This window comes from Nansenia antarctica (assembly GCF_963989245.1).
Source record: "Nansenia antarctica genome assembly, contig: SUPER_8_unloc_1, whole genome shotgun sequence".
Taxonomy (NCBI): Eukaryota; Metazoa; Chordata; class Actinopteri; order Argentiniformes; family Microstomatidae; genus Nansenia; species Nansenia antarctica.
This window is the reverse complement of record NW_027663471.1, coordinates 787,753-804,930: the sequence shown is the minus strand read 5'-3', so window position 1 is coordinate 804,930 and position 17,178 is coordinate 787,753. Positions and strand designations below refer to the sequence as shown.

Here is a 17,178-nt window from a genome sequence, read left to right as displayed (position 1 = left end):
GAAGAGGAGAGGAGGGAGAGGTGAGAGGAGGAGGGGAGAGAGGAGGAGGGGGGGGAGAGGAGGAGGAGGGAGGGGAGAGAGGAGGAGGGAGAGGAGAGGAGAGAAGAGGAGGGAGAGGAGAGGAGAGAAGAGGAGGGAGAGGAGAGGAGAGAGAATGATCCCGTTTCTTTCTGTTACAGATCCAGGATCAGATCCAGCTGGCTCATTTCTCTCTCTACGACTCAAAACCCAGCCAGATATGATCTGACCCTGGATCTGCAACAGAAAGAACGGGGATCATTCTGATCCAGATGAGACGTGTTGAAACACCCGGGGGCCCCTGGAGTGAAGACGCAGCCGGGGGGGGGGGGAAGCTTCCTTTACCTCCATTCTTTGACGTCCTCGTCGCTGCAGCGGGTCACACTCTCCGCCTCTATGTAGAAGTTCTTCTTCAGAGGCGGGAGGTCTGGCCAAGGGCCAACAAAATCAAACTGGGATTGACATGGGAATCTCTCCGCCACACTTTGACACCGTCAATTGACGGTTCGCAAACAAAATGTAAAGCGAGCTGCTCGGTGAGGGAATGTCTGGATAGTGAGGTGAAATAGTGTGTGTGTAGTAGTTTGTTTACCCTGCCACTTCATCTCTTCGTACTTCTGGCGGTTCTCTCTGATGGAGCTCCAGTCGATGGAGGGCTGGGGGGGCGCGGCCTCTGAGGCCTGAATCTGCTCCGCCGTCCAATAGGAGCTGCTCTGGCCTCCCCCTTTATACCCTCCCCCTCCCCCTCCACCTCCACCTCCATACCCCCCACCACCACCTCCCCCTCCATACCCACCTCCACCTCCACCTTCATACCCCCCCCCACCACCACCACCACCACCTCCCCCTCCATACCCACCACCCCTCCCAGGACCTGAAAGAACAGACAGGGAGAACGAAAAAAATAAACCAAAGCCAGTCAGACAGACAGCGGTGCAGTTAGCATGAGGAACCTTTGGCAAGAGTGTTCTCTGTCTTGGATATTTGACTGTACAGGTGTTACCACAAGTTATTCTATTGACGTCGGACAATTCTAAAACATCTCAAACAAAGAAATGTAACCCCCCCCCCCCGCCCCATCTCTCTCTTTCTCCGTCACATTGCAACTGGATGAGGTGATTTCCCCCATAACGTGTCTAGAAAAAGGCTCTGTTCATCCAAACAAGCATTGTTATCGATGTTTATCTCACCGTTGTGGAACCCGGGGCCGCTGTCTGTCACCAGCGCCTCGATCATCTCCTTGGCTCTCTGCTGGACCTCCGGTGTCCCGAAGATGACCACCTCCCCCTCATACTCCCCCTTGTTGATCTACCAGTACATCACCCAACATCAGTCAGACATGTATATCCTCCAGGAGTGCGCCATCCCATTCAAGGAGATGGACGCCACCCTGGAGGAGGAATGGACACGGGGGGACTCTCTCTGGTCAGGCTCAAACATTGATAGAGCTGATGGGGTCGGCATTTTGGTGGCCAACCCTTTTCTGCAGACCAAAAAGGGGGAGGTTGTAGAGAGCGGGCGAATCCTGGTTCTGGACCTAGAGATCCAGGGTTCGCCGCTGAGGGTCATCAATGTGTACGGCCCAACCAACGTGGCCAAGAGAGTCTCCCTTTTCAAGAAACTTCGGTCTCTCCTCCTCATCCCCACACCAGTCCTAGTGGGGGGAGATTTCAACTGTGCCCTCCGGGATGAGGACCGCAGCAGGCCCAGGAGAGACCGATCCACTACAGAACTTCAGTCCATCATAGACGACTTCCAACTGGTAGACGCCGGTGGCACCTCCCCGCCGACACACACAAGGGTGAGTTCCTCCGGGAATTCTTCCTCCAGGATAGACATGTTCTTGCTCTCGCCAGGTCTGAGGATGGGAACCCTGACCAGCCAGGCGGCCCACTTCTCGGACCACAGGATGTTGACAGTGTCCCTGGAATGGGATGGCCAAACAAGAGCGGGTAGGGGTACCTGGAGGATGAATACATCGATCCTTCAGGACCCAACAGTGGTGCATTCCTTCTCCAGGCGCTACCTGGAGTGGAGGACCCTAAAAGAACTGTTCGACTCCCCGATAGAGTGGTGGGAGATGGTTAAGGCCAGGACAAAGGGCTACTTCGGGTCAGTCGGAAGGAGGAAAGCGGCAGAACAGAGGGCCAGGTTTCAACACCACAACGCGGCCCTCCAACGCCTAAGTCTCCTACAACTGGGTGGTCTGGATGTGGCCCGAGAACTGGCTGAGACCAAACAACACCTTGCCACCCTCTACCGGGAGCAACAACAAAAGAAACAGTTCAGGGAAAAACTCCAGGGCCTGGAGGAGGAGGAGAAATGCACACGCCACTTCTTCCGCAAGGCACGGTCAAAACACAAGCCTATCCTGTCCCTATACGACACCAATGGGGACACCGTGTCAGACAGAGGCAACATCCCGGGGGTGGCAAGAGAGTTCTACGAGAGTCTCTACAACATCAAGACAACCGACGAGACTCTCATGGCCACCTTCCTGGATGGTCTGGACCGGGTCCCCGAGGGTGGTGAGAGTGAGAACCCAGAGCTGACCACGGAGGAGCTCACCCGGGCCGTGCACTCCTTGAATACACACAAGGCCCCTGGACCGGATGGGATCCCAGCAGAGTTCTACAAGACTCTCTGGGATCTCCTCAAGGAGGACTTGGCGGAGGTCTTCAAAGCCGTCTACAGGGAAGGGAGGCTTGGAGAGTCAATGAGACAGAGTACGGTCACACTGATCCCCAAGAAAGGGGACCTCAAGGACCTCCGGAACTGGCGCCCCATCAATCTCCTCCCAGTGGACTATAAAATCATGACAAAAGCCCTCACCCAACGGTTTCAAACCCTCCTCCCCTCAGTTATAGCCCCTGACCAGACCTGTAGCGTCCCCGGTAGGTCCATCAACGACAACCTGCTCCTGGTGAGAGACCTCATCCTGCACTCCCAGGAGCGGAGGTCCCCTTTAGGCCTTCTCAGCCTGGATCAGGAGAAGGCCTTTGACAGGGTTAACCATGGTTTCCTGCAGAGGGTGCTGAGAGGCATGAACTTCCCCCAGCACCTGCTCAACTGGACCGAACTCTGCTACAACAACATCACGAGCAGAGTTCGGATCAACAACCAGTTGACAGACCCCTTCCCCATCAAAGCTGGAGTACGGCAGGGATGCCCCTTGGCCCCTCTACTGTACGTCATCTACCTGGAGCCGTTCCTACGGAAGATCAGGAGCTCCCCCAACATCATGGGCTACCCTCTACCAGGGGCCCGGGGGGAGAGGCTCAAGGTGGTGGCGTACATGGACGACATTACCATCGTCGGCACGGATAGTCGCTCCATTTCCACAGCAACGAAAGTGGTGGAGGACTACTGTGCAGCCACGGGCGCCCTGATCAATAGGGGTAAGTGTGAGCTGTTTCTGTCGCAGCACTGGCAGGAGAACCTGGCAACCTCCTTCCCTGTAAAGACGGAAAACATTAAGCTGCTGGGGATCACCTACCAGAAAGATGGAGGAGCCTCCGGCAGCTGGAAGGAGACCATCCGCCAGGTCCAAAAGAAGATCTGTGAGTGGAGTGCACGGCCTCTCACAATGACAGGCAAGATCCTGGTCCTGAAGGCTATTGTTCTTCCCATTCTCCTTTACCTGGGCAGGGTGTTTCCCCCAGACAGAGCAGTATCCAAAACCATCGAAAGGATCATGTTTACCTTTGTCTGGGGGAGCCAGATGGAAAAACTAAAACGCACCACCCTGTACAAAACAGTGGAGAATGGGGGGAAAGGGGTCCCAGACATCCTAAACATCATTAGGGCACAGGGACTCTCCAACCTCATCAACAACATCAACAACAAAGATAGGAAAGCCAGGTTCTTTGAAATATACTATGCCACACCCATCCTCCGGACACTCAGGGTGACCGCATCAATAAATCACACTGTGCCCTACAGCTGGGACCCCCCTCCTGTCTACAAGATATGGAGGGACTTTGCCTTCAAGACAGGATTGTCCGCGGCTGGGCTGGCTCTCATGGAAATACAAAGACATTATGACCTTCATAAGGTCGAAGGAAACCATTACTCACCCCAAGGCCAGCACAGCCGTGGACTCCAAACAGGTATGGAAAAACATTAATCATAAATGTACTAACAATAAACAAAAAGACATTGCCTGGATGGCTGCTCATGGTTGTCTCCCCACTAGGGAATTCTTGCATAGGCGGCACATCGCAACGACTGAGAAATGCCCCCACGGATGCACGGACACAGAACACATTAACCACCTGTTCTGTGAGTGCTCCGTGGCCAGGCGGGTCTGGGCCCTGTTTGTTCCCTCTGTCTCCCTAAACAGCCTGCTGACCCTGCCCCGCTTGACGGGCGAGAACATCCTGTATGGTCCTCCCGGGGGGTGCACAACCCCCCAACTACAACAACAGTGGAGGATCATCAGCGCCGTCAAGCAGGTACTCTGGGAGACGAGGAACATCAGGGTCTATCAGAAACAGAGCGTCCACCTGACAACCCTGAGGAGGAGAATCACCCTCTGCCTCAGGGACCATGCTATTGTTGACTTTAAAAATAACCCGGATCAAGCAAGAGCGGTGTGGGGGGTGGAGAGATGGAAGGACGTCATCCTCTAAACCCCCCCCCATGCCGCGCCGCATCGACCAACCCCCCCCCACCCCGGGCCTACCTCACTACACCACCAGTTCCTGCACTATCACCTTCACCACCGTTCCAGCACAAGCCCTGGTCAGCAGTATCACCATCACAAGGACCAGGAGAGGAGCAGCGCACAACACCAACAGGGAAGTTTACTGCACCTTCCACCACCTACACATGTACACAGCACTGACCCACTTCCTACCCTCACCAGAATATCACCACACACAACCCACAGCCGAACCAGCCGTCTCTGCCAGCACCACCAGCACCAGGATGACCAACGCCACTGGGTCACAGGGAAGTACTGATCACCCGCCTGACACCAAAATGCACACTACACAAACCATGCACACCTCCCTTCTCTCACTCCTGTATCTTTTCAGGCACATGTCATATCCAGCTCTGACACCTACCCAGGCTTCCAGACCCAGGAGCAGAGACCGGCGGGAACCACCACGTCACCCCAGCACCAACCCCAGGTTCCAACTCAGCGACCCCAAACCCCCTGTTCCGGGCCCCCCCCCCCAACTCCAGGCCCCCAGCTACAGGCCCAGTCCCCTACCCGCCAACCCCCAACCCCCAGCCCGGAACAAGCTGAGAAGAGCCAGGGAGCTTTTTCCCTGGATAAGCTGTGTACAGGTTTTTCGCCTCTGCTTGCCTGCCATGCGCCGAGCTCTCTGGGCCTCTCCTCAGGGGCCTCCGGTCGGCCTGCGTGCTCGATCTGCTCCGCCGCTGGGGCGCCTGGTCCGGCTAGCCTCGTGAAGGGCTACAGGAGTCTGAGCCTGGTGGGCTGGGCCGGATGCGCCGGTGGTGGGGCGGGTCGGGTGAGTCGGGTGTGTGGGGTCCCTCGGGGGAGGGAGGTGGGGGAGCCACGGCTTTGCACTGGTGGGCAAACTGGATAGTAGTCGCTCTACAACTAGAGGGCTGCAGGGGAATTTTTTTCCCGGATGCACAGCGAACAGGTTTTTTACCCCTGCCTCCTACCGACACTGGAACCTGGACACTGAACACTGAACACTGAACATTACACTACACTGGACAATACACTGAACACTGAGCACTTTAGTTAGTTTAATGTTGGTTGTTGTTGAATGTAATGTCTTAAATGTCTGATTGTTTGATTAATTGATTGTATACACGGTGTTGCGTTTTTATAAAAACCAATAAAAAACACCCTCATACTCCCCCTTGTTGATCTACACACAGCCACGCAGGGATGGACATTTCACCTCAATGGACATTCACAAATTAGTTCATTAGTTTGCCAATTTAAAGCAAAAATGGTTACACCAGTTTTATAGAAGATACAGAGATGAAGGCCATACATAGTCAGAGATGGTTACTGTGGTTTGATACGAAAATATTGGGATTTATTATTAATAATGTATGTATTTATATTTATAAAAACAGTATTCGTAGAATAGATAAATATTTATATATGACGTCGATGTTTATAAGCTGCATTTCCCCCGGTTACCTTTGCGCCGGTTTAGCTCAGTGGTTACTTCGTAAGAAATCCAAACTCACTCCACCCTGGTCGGGGCAACCTGACCGGGGTCCAATCACGGGCGCTGTCCAGCGTTTTCCTACTTGTAGCAGTCCTGAGAGGACGTGGGCGTTCAGGGGGAAATGTTTTAGGATAAAATGACAGTTCAGATGCACGGAGAGACAACATGAAACATAAAATGACAGTTCAAATGCACGGAGAGACAACATGAAACGTGAACTCTGGTCGTCACACACGTAGTCCTGCATAGCCTGCTGTTATAGGTAGCTTTCTGTTCCCTTTTTAACACTAGTGTGTGCGGTTGAAGTTAGTCTTTAGCTAAAACATGTAGGCAATTATGGATACATTTGACTTTGAGTAACAGAAATCCCATCACAAGGTTTGTTACTTATGTCTTGTCATGTTTGTTCGCTGTCCTCTATAGAAGTTTCCCATGGCGTGTTGTAACAACAGGACACTTTGATGTCAATACAGAACCATTCATTTGGAACTACCTGCAACTGACATATCAATAAACTGTCACTTAATATGAGTGATTTAATGTAATATTCTGCCACCAGAGGTGATTCAGGCAAAAGGCAAGTTTAAAAGCTTTAAACCACAGATCCAGAACAGTGTTGTATCACAGCGCCTCCCCTCTGTCTGAACAACGAATAACTTTATTTGTAGGCTGTACAAATGTGGGTTTGTTGTCAGGGGACCGTTGCGCCGGTTTAGCTCAGTGGTTACTTCGCCAGTGGTTGTATTTCTGTTACAGCTGGTTCTCCACCTCTAACCGGGTTCGATCCACGGGCGCTGTCCTGCGTTTTCCTACATGTCGGTTAATAATAATAATAATAATAATAATAATAATAATAATAATAATCGATTTTATTTGTATTGCACTTTTCCTTCAAAAGAACCTCAGAGACTATTGTCTTTGTTGTTTGGAGGCCTATCGCCTATGTCGAATTGACGTCACTGCTTTCTTCACGGTACCCAAAGCAAATCGGAATAATAATAATAATTATAATAATATAGCACTTTTCCTGCAAAAAAGATTGAAGTGTCGCTCAGTTATATATATATGGATGTTCTGCCACCAAAGGTTACTCAGGCAAAACGGGCTGAACTCAAAACGGACACAAAACAGTCGACTTCCCTCTGTATTAACATCAAATAACTGAACTGTATACGGATGTGAGTCGGCTATGTGTGTAAGTATTATTGTTGTCTTTTGGTGCCTTGACAATAATGTCTAGACGTCCGTCTGCTAGCCGATGATCCGGCTCCTTCGCTGATGGCCGGCAGGTGCATGCATTCCTTTCGGTTTTTTCAGTTAAACTTGTTTTTTTCAGTTGAGTAAACTTTTACAGTTGTTCCTCAATTGCTTACACACTAACACTGGAACGCGATGACCAACGCCTGAGACTCATGTACCTTATGGGTGAAAGTACGCTGCCAACATCAAGTGAAAAATGTTATAGTTACTGTAAAGTAAAATCATGTCGTGTTTTTGTCATACTTCTTATAGCCTTGTTATACTTCTTGTGACGTCATAATGTCTCCAAGCCGTTATGACACAACATAATATGTCATAAAATCAACTTCATACACATACATATTTGAAACTAACTGATGAATTTGTTATTTATCTAATGGTCATCTGAATGCAATGGTCAGTCGACCATTATGGTGATTGTTTTATTTCACCAATCATCATAATTTACCATGGACGACTCGCAGGTGCTGCAGAAACGAGGATATACTTTAGGCATCAGTGTAGGGGAGGGATCCTACGCCAAAGTAAAATCCGCTTATTCCGAGCGTCTGAAGACAACTGTTGCGGTGAAGATTATGAACAAAAAAAAATCAACAGCGGATTTCTTGGAGAAATTCTTGCCCCGGGAACTGGAGATCCTTGCATCCCTAAGCCACCCCAACATCATTAAGATCTTCGAGATTTTCGAGACGTCGGAAGGAAATTTGGTGTTCATGATTATGGAGCTTGGTGCGCAAGGGGACTTACTGGACTTCATTAAAACCAGAGGTGGGTGTGCTTTACCCGAGGATTTCTCCAATAAACTATTCGGACAGCTGTCACGCGCAATGAAATATGCACACGACAAAGACGTTGTCCACAGAGACTTAAAATGCGAAAACCTACTCTTGGACAAGGACTTCAACCTCAAAGTGACAGACTTTGGCTTCGCCAGGAGAATCAGTTACCATGATGATGGACAAATGATCCTCAGTAAAACTTTCTGCGGCTCCGCAGCCTATGCAGCACCAGAGGTTTTAGAGGGAATCCCGTACAACCCCAAAGTGTATGACGTGTGGAGCATGGGCGTGGTTCTGTTCATCATGCTCTGTGGATGTATGCCATATGACGACTCCAACATTAAGAAGATGCTGAAGATGCAGAAAAAACATTCTGTTCATTTCCCGCGAAGCAAGAGTGTACCGTCAGAATGCAAAGACCTGATCCATCGGATGCTTAACCCCGACGTGACCCAGCGAATTGAGATTGATGTCATTCTCGAGCATGCATGGATGCAGGGTAAATGCAAGTCACATCAAGGGAATAAGAAATATGGGCCTTCCACGTCTAAAGGGGCTAATGCTGAGGAATCGGATCCCAAACCCACGGAGAGCAAAGATATTGCTGGACCATCCGAGAGGGTCAAGGAAAAGGCAGCCTCCCCTGTTACAAATCAAGACGTACCTGCAGATTCATGACTCAATTAGACCAAACTAGTGCATAATAAACGGAGCATACATCATTGTGAATATCGCCCATCTCAACATTAACTTTTTCAGATGTTGAGTCTGCTGTGTCTAAAGGCAAGTATTTTCTATGCTCAATATTTCAGTTTTACAAACAAATCACTCTTACACATTACAAGTAAAAATTAAGCCATGAAAGATTATATTGCAGAAAGAGGCATACAAAACAGAGGCTAACATTGTTAGCATTATATTTACAAAGAACTAAAACCTTCAGCAAAGCCTCATTATAACATTCAACATGATTGTAATTATATCTGTCTATGTACAATTATGGGATCTTTCTGGAGGGTTTCAGATACTATGATACCATCCAACAACTTAGGAACAATTATGAACTCCCAAATATTCCTGAACAGAGTTTATTCAGCCTCTTTCCCCATCTCTATGCACATACCGTTCTACCAGGTTTTCATAAAACATTGTGAGGGCGTGAGCTGGGGGATTGAACAAATAGTCATTTTCTTGACAACTTGCTTGAAAGCATGGAGTCTGCTTTCCCCAAAATCCAACTGTTCTCTCTTAGTTTTGGTTCCCCCCCCCCCCATCAGAAGAAGTCTGTTCTCTCTCGGTTTTGGTCCCCCCCCCCCATCAGAAGAAGTCTGTTCTCTCTCAGTTTTGGTCCCCCATCATCAGAAGAAGTCTGTACTCTCTCGGTTTTGGTTCCCCCCCCATCAGAAGAAGTCTGTTCTCTCTCAGTTTTGGTCCCCCCCCCCCCCCCCCCATCAGAAGAAGAAGTCTGTTCTCTCTCAGTTTTGGTCCCCCCCCATCAGAAGAAGTCTGAGGCTTTCCTCCTCTTGGGAAGCTGCAGAAGGTCGTCTGTGATGGAGGCTGGGTCCTGAGATGCAGGGGTCCCGGCCTTGCTTGGTGTCGGAGTACCAGAGAGACTGGACCCCAGGGGAGTCTTGCAGCCTGCTCCTCTGTGTGAGGGTGAGGGGGTATAGCTTGCCCTTAGAGCTTTGTCTGTGTATTTGCTGGACGTCCGGTTTACAAGCCTCTGAAGGGCAGGAGTCAGTGCTGGGCTCAGGCCTTTCGGGGTGAGACTGCAAGACAGACATTAGGGTTATTTCCTCAGCAACCAGTGCAAATAACAGCAGAGCACATGCAATGGTACATTGAGTGGCATCCAAAATAGTGCCTGATAAAGGGTTCGCATGGGACAGACAACTGTTGGCGTTTTGCCAAATACAATGATAAATGTCAACAGTAGGCTGTGGGGATAAACAGAAGCATTAGTTGTATTGATTGTCCAGAAATGTCCTCTACCTTGCAAGGTTCTCTGTGACCTTTCTCAATGCTTCTAGCTTCTTTGCCCGGTTTTTGGCTGCAGCTTCATTAGCCATTTTCAAACCCAACCTCTCTCTTCTTCCTGTTTCTGGAATCTGTAAAATAATGTCTATTACCTACTGCTCTGAACGAACAATTTAAAAACCAAAATAGGACATATAGATCAAGAGAAATGTAGATAGTACAAGGGCAGTCATTAGATTATACCTTAAATGATGGGCCATGCTTTCTCTCATACGGTGTGTCAGACCCATCCAGGCGGAAGGGGGTGCTCTCTATCTCACCCCAGGTCATCAGAGGAGAGTCAGCCACACCTGCATAGACAACATCATTTTAGGGGACTCTTCTACAGAGTGCCCTCTAAAGGCACAGTGTTGAATCTATTGTGCATTGTTATATTAATACACATTATACAAGTGTACAGTAAACATGTTGTTCCCCCCTGGAAAGTAATTGAATGAAGCAAGACATTCATTGCTAAACTGTTTACTAAGACACAGTGGTTTTATAGTGCAGTGTCCCCAATAGGATTAGACAAAGAGACAAATTAAATTACATGCACACAGTTCTACATTATTAGAATGTGAGGTTACACAAGTGTTGGTTTTCGTATTGATATATGCCAAGTGTCGGTGTTAAATTATGCTGCATAACAGACTTCACTCACAAAATATTATTCACAAATTCATTAGGCTATAGGCCTAGTGCATTAAGCTACACACCTGCAGCTGCATTTTTAGTCAGACTGAAGAATTACCGGAATGTAGCCTACTGCATTAGGCTACACACTCCTAACTCTCCACTTTGGATAACGTTTTTAATGACGAATCGGCTTAGGCCCGAAATGCCTTAACAATCTCTATGGCTCTAATTTTGTAATTGTTGCATCTCTATGACAACGCCCATCATTCACTCAAGTTTCATTAGAATTGTCCCAGTGGTGTCGGAGAAAACGCATGTGACGAACAGACAGAGACCAAGTCATAGTCCCCTCTCCGATCTCATCGGGAGGAGACAGTAATATAAATGTTTCTCATTGCTATTCTATTGTAGAGTATTTTGAAAGTAATATATACTTGTCTTGAACATAACCATGCTACTTGCCAGGTGCAGGGGAGGGAGCTCCTTCAAAGCCATATCCATTCACTGTTGGACCCTCTTGGGGGATGAGCTCTTTTCCATCTGGGCCTACTTTACCCTGTTTGAACTGGAGATAAATATTTGGGAAGATCAGCTACATCATTCAGGATTAAACAATTTAATTTTATATTTTGATCTGGTCGTAACTATAGAAACCCTTGACAACAGGTAAGACGCTACCACCATTATATCCAAACCAATTAATATAATTGTATTGTTTCTTATAAAATGCCATCAGGCTGTGTGGCTACCACAAAATAAGATTCATAGACTACCATGTGGGATCCCATAGCAATGTTGAAAATAACTATCATTAGGCTATAGGCACACATCTAGAGGACTTCAGGTTATAGCAGTTTATTAAGGCACAGCCCATGTACGATATACAGTTTATTTAGACACAGCCCATGTACGATATACAGTCATGTCCCGCACAGAAAGGGATAGGCACTTTACCTGTGCATTGAGGGCAGCTGCCTGCTGAATCTGACATTTGTTGAGAGCTTTGCTGAAGGGGTCAGCCACAAAGCGAGTGTTCTTGTGAATCACCTCCCTGGGCTTCTTGAAGAGGTCATCGTCAGGGACACCTGATGACCAGATCATAGAGCTGTTAAACTTATTCTTACAACTTTCAAACACGATTCATTTTTATCCATTACATATGGTGTACTTGTATAAGAACATCCATCCTCACCCTCTGGATAATACATCAGCGCATTTTTTGCTTTGTATTCCCAAGTCTCCAGTCCAGCCTTAACACACTCAAGGGCCTGCTTCTCTGATGATGGTAGGGCGAGGTTTTGTTCATGACGCTACAGAAGAAACACAGCATCATATAGTAACTCTAAACAAGAAACACAGAATCATATAGTAACTCCCAACCAAAGGTAAATCTAATATTGAGTTCCAAGCAGGACAACATTACACTCCAGGATCATTACAAACGACAATATTTGATTGTGATCAAATTGAGAGATGTTAAAGGCAAGTGTACCTGTTTGTATTCAGCTTCTGCGTCATACAACCATGAATGCCTTAATTTTTCCTTGTCTTCTGCCAGCTCCATAATCTGCTCAAACGATGCATTGTCCTCACTTGTGTTCTTAGCCAGGAACCGATCCAGACAGGGCAGCTCCTTCTCCTCCTTAGCCTCCTTATTCACTACAAACACAATGCATCAACAAACACAGGGTTTCACAGGGAGTCTAATGGATGCCATTCAGTTCACTTTTGTCTATTGCAACATTTCTAACATTATTAGGAGGGATTTGTCAGTAACTGAGACAACAAGGGCTTACCCCCATCTGCCCCTTTCATCCCAGTCTTGTGTTTGCCAAGGATGGAACCGGGTGTTCCTGGTTGCCCCTCGGGTGTCTCGAAGGTAGCTGGAGTCAGATCTGAATAAACAAGTATTGGCATATTATTCTAACAGGGCTACATTAATCAGAGACAGCCTCGATCACATTGCGGAAACAACCGTTTATACAACAGTTCACTCAATCTTAATGGCGCAGAGCTGCGTGGTGTAGACCTGGCTAAAGAGGAGCCATATCTAATGGATATTTCCCTCATCTTCTGAAGATCCCCACAATCTTCGGCTTCAAGATATTCCTTCTGTGCTTGCAATTTGGTTACGTCTGGGAAGAAGTCCCTCTGTATGATCTTCTCTAAACTCTATTCAAAAGGTATAACAGGGAGGAGAAAATACAGTCACAATACAGTCACAAACACTGTTCATGTTAGCTAAAACATCCCACAGTCATACTAGCTATATCGTTAAACACCCAATCGTTTGCAGTCTGGGTCACACATAAACAAATCAAGATTAGCACAGCAAGCTGGCTAGCTCACTGGCCGGGATCTGATAGAACCATACCTCTATGTAGTCCTCTTCTTCGAGAACCTTTCGATTCGTGGTCTTCGTTTCCTCTGGTTGATACCATTCAGATACCATATAATACAGATACCGTACAGACACCATAGAGATACCATACAGATACCATTCAGATACCATATAATACAGATACCGTACAGACACCATAGAGATACCATACAGACACCATACAGATACCATTTAATACAGATACCGTACAGACACCTAGAGATACCATACAGATACCATACAGACACCATATAATACAGACACCATACAGATACCATTTAATACAGATACCGTACAGACACCATACAGATACCACACAGATACCATATAATACAGACACCATACAGATACCATATAATACAGACACCATACAGATACCACACAGACACCATATAATACAGATACCATACAGATACCATATAATACAGATACCATACAGACACCATACAGACACCATACAGATACCACACCCAAGCTCAGAATCTGTCACTTCAGGTACACAATTTGTTTCTAACATTTGCCTTAACTGGTCATTCAAAACAGTACATACAGTAGTTGGCATTGAACATGTTTAGAAGCAAAGAAATGCTAATTACCTCACAATGCTTCAAATAGGAGATTGTTCTTTGAGGTGAATGAAATCGCTGTGAGGGTTCCTTCTGTGTTCAAACTACTCATAAAAGAGGTAGGCTATTGTGTATCCTACTTCTCAAGATGTCTAAAACATACTGTTAATTGTCCATTTACTTCAATGTTAGAAATTGTATAGACAGCCATATAATACTGCTTGATAATCAGTCACTGTCATTCTCCTCAGGTCCTAAATCCCTTCTACATCTTCCAGCTCTTCAGTGTCATCCTCTGGAGCACTGAACAATATTACTACTATGCAGCTGCCATCGTCTTCATGTCTATCATATCAATAGCTACTTCGCTGTACACAGTCAAAAAGGTGGGTGCAGAGCATTTCCTCCCTGAATAAGTAAAACCAGTCATGCTTGTCTTTAGGTACCTAATGTCAGATCCCTACATTTCAGATCACTTACTTTCATAAACCATGAATTGATTACCTGTGTTTGTCTGCTAGAGATGTTGTATGATTTTGTGTATCATGATTGGAAATACTCTCTTTTTTATCTCAGCAATATGTTATGCTCCATGACATGGTGGCGGCCCACAGTATTGTACGTGTTTCAGTGTGTAGAGGAAATAAAGGTATGTCATTATATCATAAGGGAGCGGGGCAGACATGATAATGTTAGAGCACTATGTGTGCTCGCTTGGTAATGAATACGTTTGCATTCAATTGGTTACATTATCCTTTTTCTGTTGTTATGTTTGCCTTCTGAAGTACTATGCAAGTACAATGTAGTTTATCTGTACTAATATCATCTCTCATTCTTATGTTAGTAGTGCCTCTTTATTTCTTAGTGTAGACTGTTTATTTCTATTTATTTTGGAAACGTTCTTTTTTCTCTATATGCTAAGAACGCCTTGAACAGACAGACTGCTGGATGCAGTTGAGGACCAGTGGACCTCCATTGTTTTCAATGGGATATGATGTACATGATTACAACACAGCAGCTGCGTTGCATGCCGCACTCACACTCCGGTGGAAGTTGGTTTAGAAGTGACTTTGTGATATTGTACGCTAACTGCCAACACCACAACAACACTGGTTAGACTCCCAACAATGTTGGATTTTATTCAAATCCTGTTTTGGACTTTTAGATGCAGCCAAACAATTGTTGAATGATAGAAGTGCAAACCACCTTAAATCAAGCTCTCACTCACCATGCTATGCTATGTAGGGGGAAAACTAATGTACTAAAAATGCAGCATTTCTGCCAGATAGCAAACATGTTGTCTCGGTCTGTACAAAACATAACCAATTTGCAGGCACAGGTATGTTGACACAGTCGAAACATCTTAGGGTAATCTCTATTATTTTCCAGATTTTTAGCAATTAAATAATATTCATCACTTTGGCATTCATATTATGATAACATTCTAATCTAGATATTGTGCTGTAACAAACTTTGTGTGCCTCATGATGTGAATAAGTGTCCCACGGATCCTCCATTCTCAGGAGAGAGTGTCCCTGTCACGAAGACCAGCCTGCCTAGCTCTGGAGAGGAGGGGGACACAACCTACTGCGTGGAGGAACACAAGAGACACACACTATTTTGTGGTACCCACGTCATCCAGACTCGCTTCTACACAAGGGAACTTGTCAAGGCTGTGGTGGTTAGGACTGGTAAGACTGTTGTGTTCTTTTACATTTTTCACTCTGTACAGTGTGTGTGAATGAATGTTTTGAAGTGAGCTTTAAAACCCCCCAACTGTTAGAGGAATTCTGGACCTTTCATAGGATTAATGAACACAAACCCCCACTTAACCGTTTTACAGCCCACCCACTAACGGATTTAGAATCAAAAGTGGTCACAATTCAATTCCACAACGAGGTGATTCAGGAATATGATATTGAGGTGTGGCTACACCGTCATGCCACCCTTAAATCGGGGGCCCGGATGGTCCTGGATGAAGACGGAGTGTGGACGGGGGCCAAGAAATGGCTGGTGCAACTCCGTCCGGACCCGGAGGGGATAGGCGGAGTCCAACATATCCCCAGCACCATCAACCTGGGGAACAACAGGGGCTCCGTCTACTACTACGGTATGCCGAAGCTCTGCAGGAACTGCGGCCAATTGGGCCATCTGGCAGCGGCCTGCAAGGCCGTGGTATGTAAAATCTGCCGCCAAGACCACCCGACGTCGGAGTGCACCACGACCAGACCTTGCAACCTGTGCGGGGGACAGGGGCATCTTTACCGTGACTGCCCAAGTTCCTATGCAAGTAGAGCCCGGGGCTATAAATCCAACCAACCACCACCCCAACCCCCACCCCCACCCCAACCCACACCCCCACCCCCACCCCAACCCCCACCCCAACCCCCACCCCAACCCACACCCCAACCCACACCCAACATGGAGGAAGAGAAGGGAGAGACGGAGGAGGACCGGCGCCCGAGCGATGGAGGGGACGATCAGAGCTCGAGCGACGGAGAAGGAGAAGGAGAGGAACCAACCGTCCCAGCACCCCCTACAGACAACCTCAACACCCACCCCCTCCTAAACCCCATGGCCACCTCCACCCCCTGCAAAAACACCATGAAGGGGGAGCCGGCCTCTATTGAGATAGCCACCAGCAGCACACCGCAGATCCACCTCCCCTCCCAATCAGACAGTGAAAATGACTGGAGCTTGGCTCAACCAAAACGCAAAAGACCACAAAAAAAGGCAATCCGGAAAAAACCAGACAAAAAGACTACACCAGAACCCAAACCCCAACGCCATACAGGTAAGCCGGCTCCCCCCCCCAAACCCTCCTCCCCACCCTCTTCCTCTCTCCAGTCATCACATGCTCCTCACCCTGCACAGCCCACCAGCCACCCCCAGTCCATGCTCACCGGACCGTACGGGCCACCGAAAATCACCTCATCAACAACACAGATGAGGGGGCCACCAGGCAGTCAGAGGGGAGACAACCCCCACACCATGAGCAGCCAAGGGGAGGTACCACACTATCTGGCCCCCAACGACCCATTGGAGGGCCTCAACCTCATGTGCAATAGCTTAGCAAAAATTGGAACAAACCAAATCCAAGAACCATGAGGATAACAATCTCATCTCTCAACACCAGAAGCCTCCGGCAACCAGACAAACGGGAGGTCGTCTACCAGTACATCACCCAACATCAGTCAGACATGTATATCCTCCAGGAGTGCGCCATCCCATTCAAGGAGATGGACGCCACCCTGGAGGAGGAATGGACACGGGGGGACTCTCTCTGGTCAGGCTCAAACATTGATAGAGCTGATGGGGTCGGCATTTTGGTGGCCAACCCTTTTCTGCAGACCAAA

General features: G+C 47.7%; 2 protein-coding genes across 2 annotated transcripts; one reads left to right on the top strand and one right to left on the bottom strand.

Annotated features, from left to right (window-relative positions):
* Nucleotides 1-7,891: 7,891 nt before the first annotated feature.
* Nucleotides 7,892-8,899, top strand: LOC308164682 (testis-specific serine/threonine-protein kinase 1-like; the record flags this gene model as incomplete). Its single annotated transcript, XM_080550754.1, has 1 exon — nt 7,892-8,899. One exon carries the CDS (start codon nt 7,892-7,894, stop codon nt 8,897-8,899), a length of 1,008 nt encoding a protein of 335 aa, XP_080406880.1.
* Nucleotides 8,900-9,716: 817 nt separating this feature from the next.
* On the bottom strand, nt 9,717-13,328 carry LOC308164680 (splicing factor ESS-2 homolog; the record flags this gene model as incomplete). The annotated part of the gene is made up of 10 exons (XM_080550753.1): nt 9,717-9,990; nt 10,214-10,329; nt 10,442-10,548; nt 11,339-11,441; nt 11,831-11,961; nt 12,069-12,186; nt 12,369-12,535; nt 12,673-12,771; nt 12,871-13,048; nt 13,251-13,328. The coding sequence occupies 10 exons, from the start codon at nt 13,326-13,328 to the stop codon at nt 9,717-9,719; spliced, it is 1,371 nt and encodes a 456-aa protein (XP_080406879.1).
* Between the last annotated feature and the right edge of the window lie 3,850 nt (nt 13,329-17,178).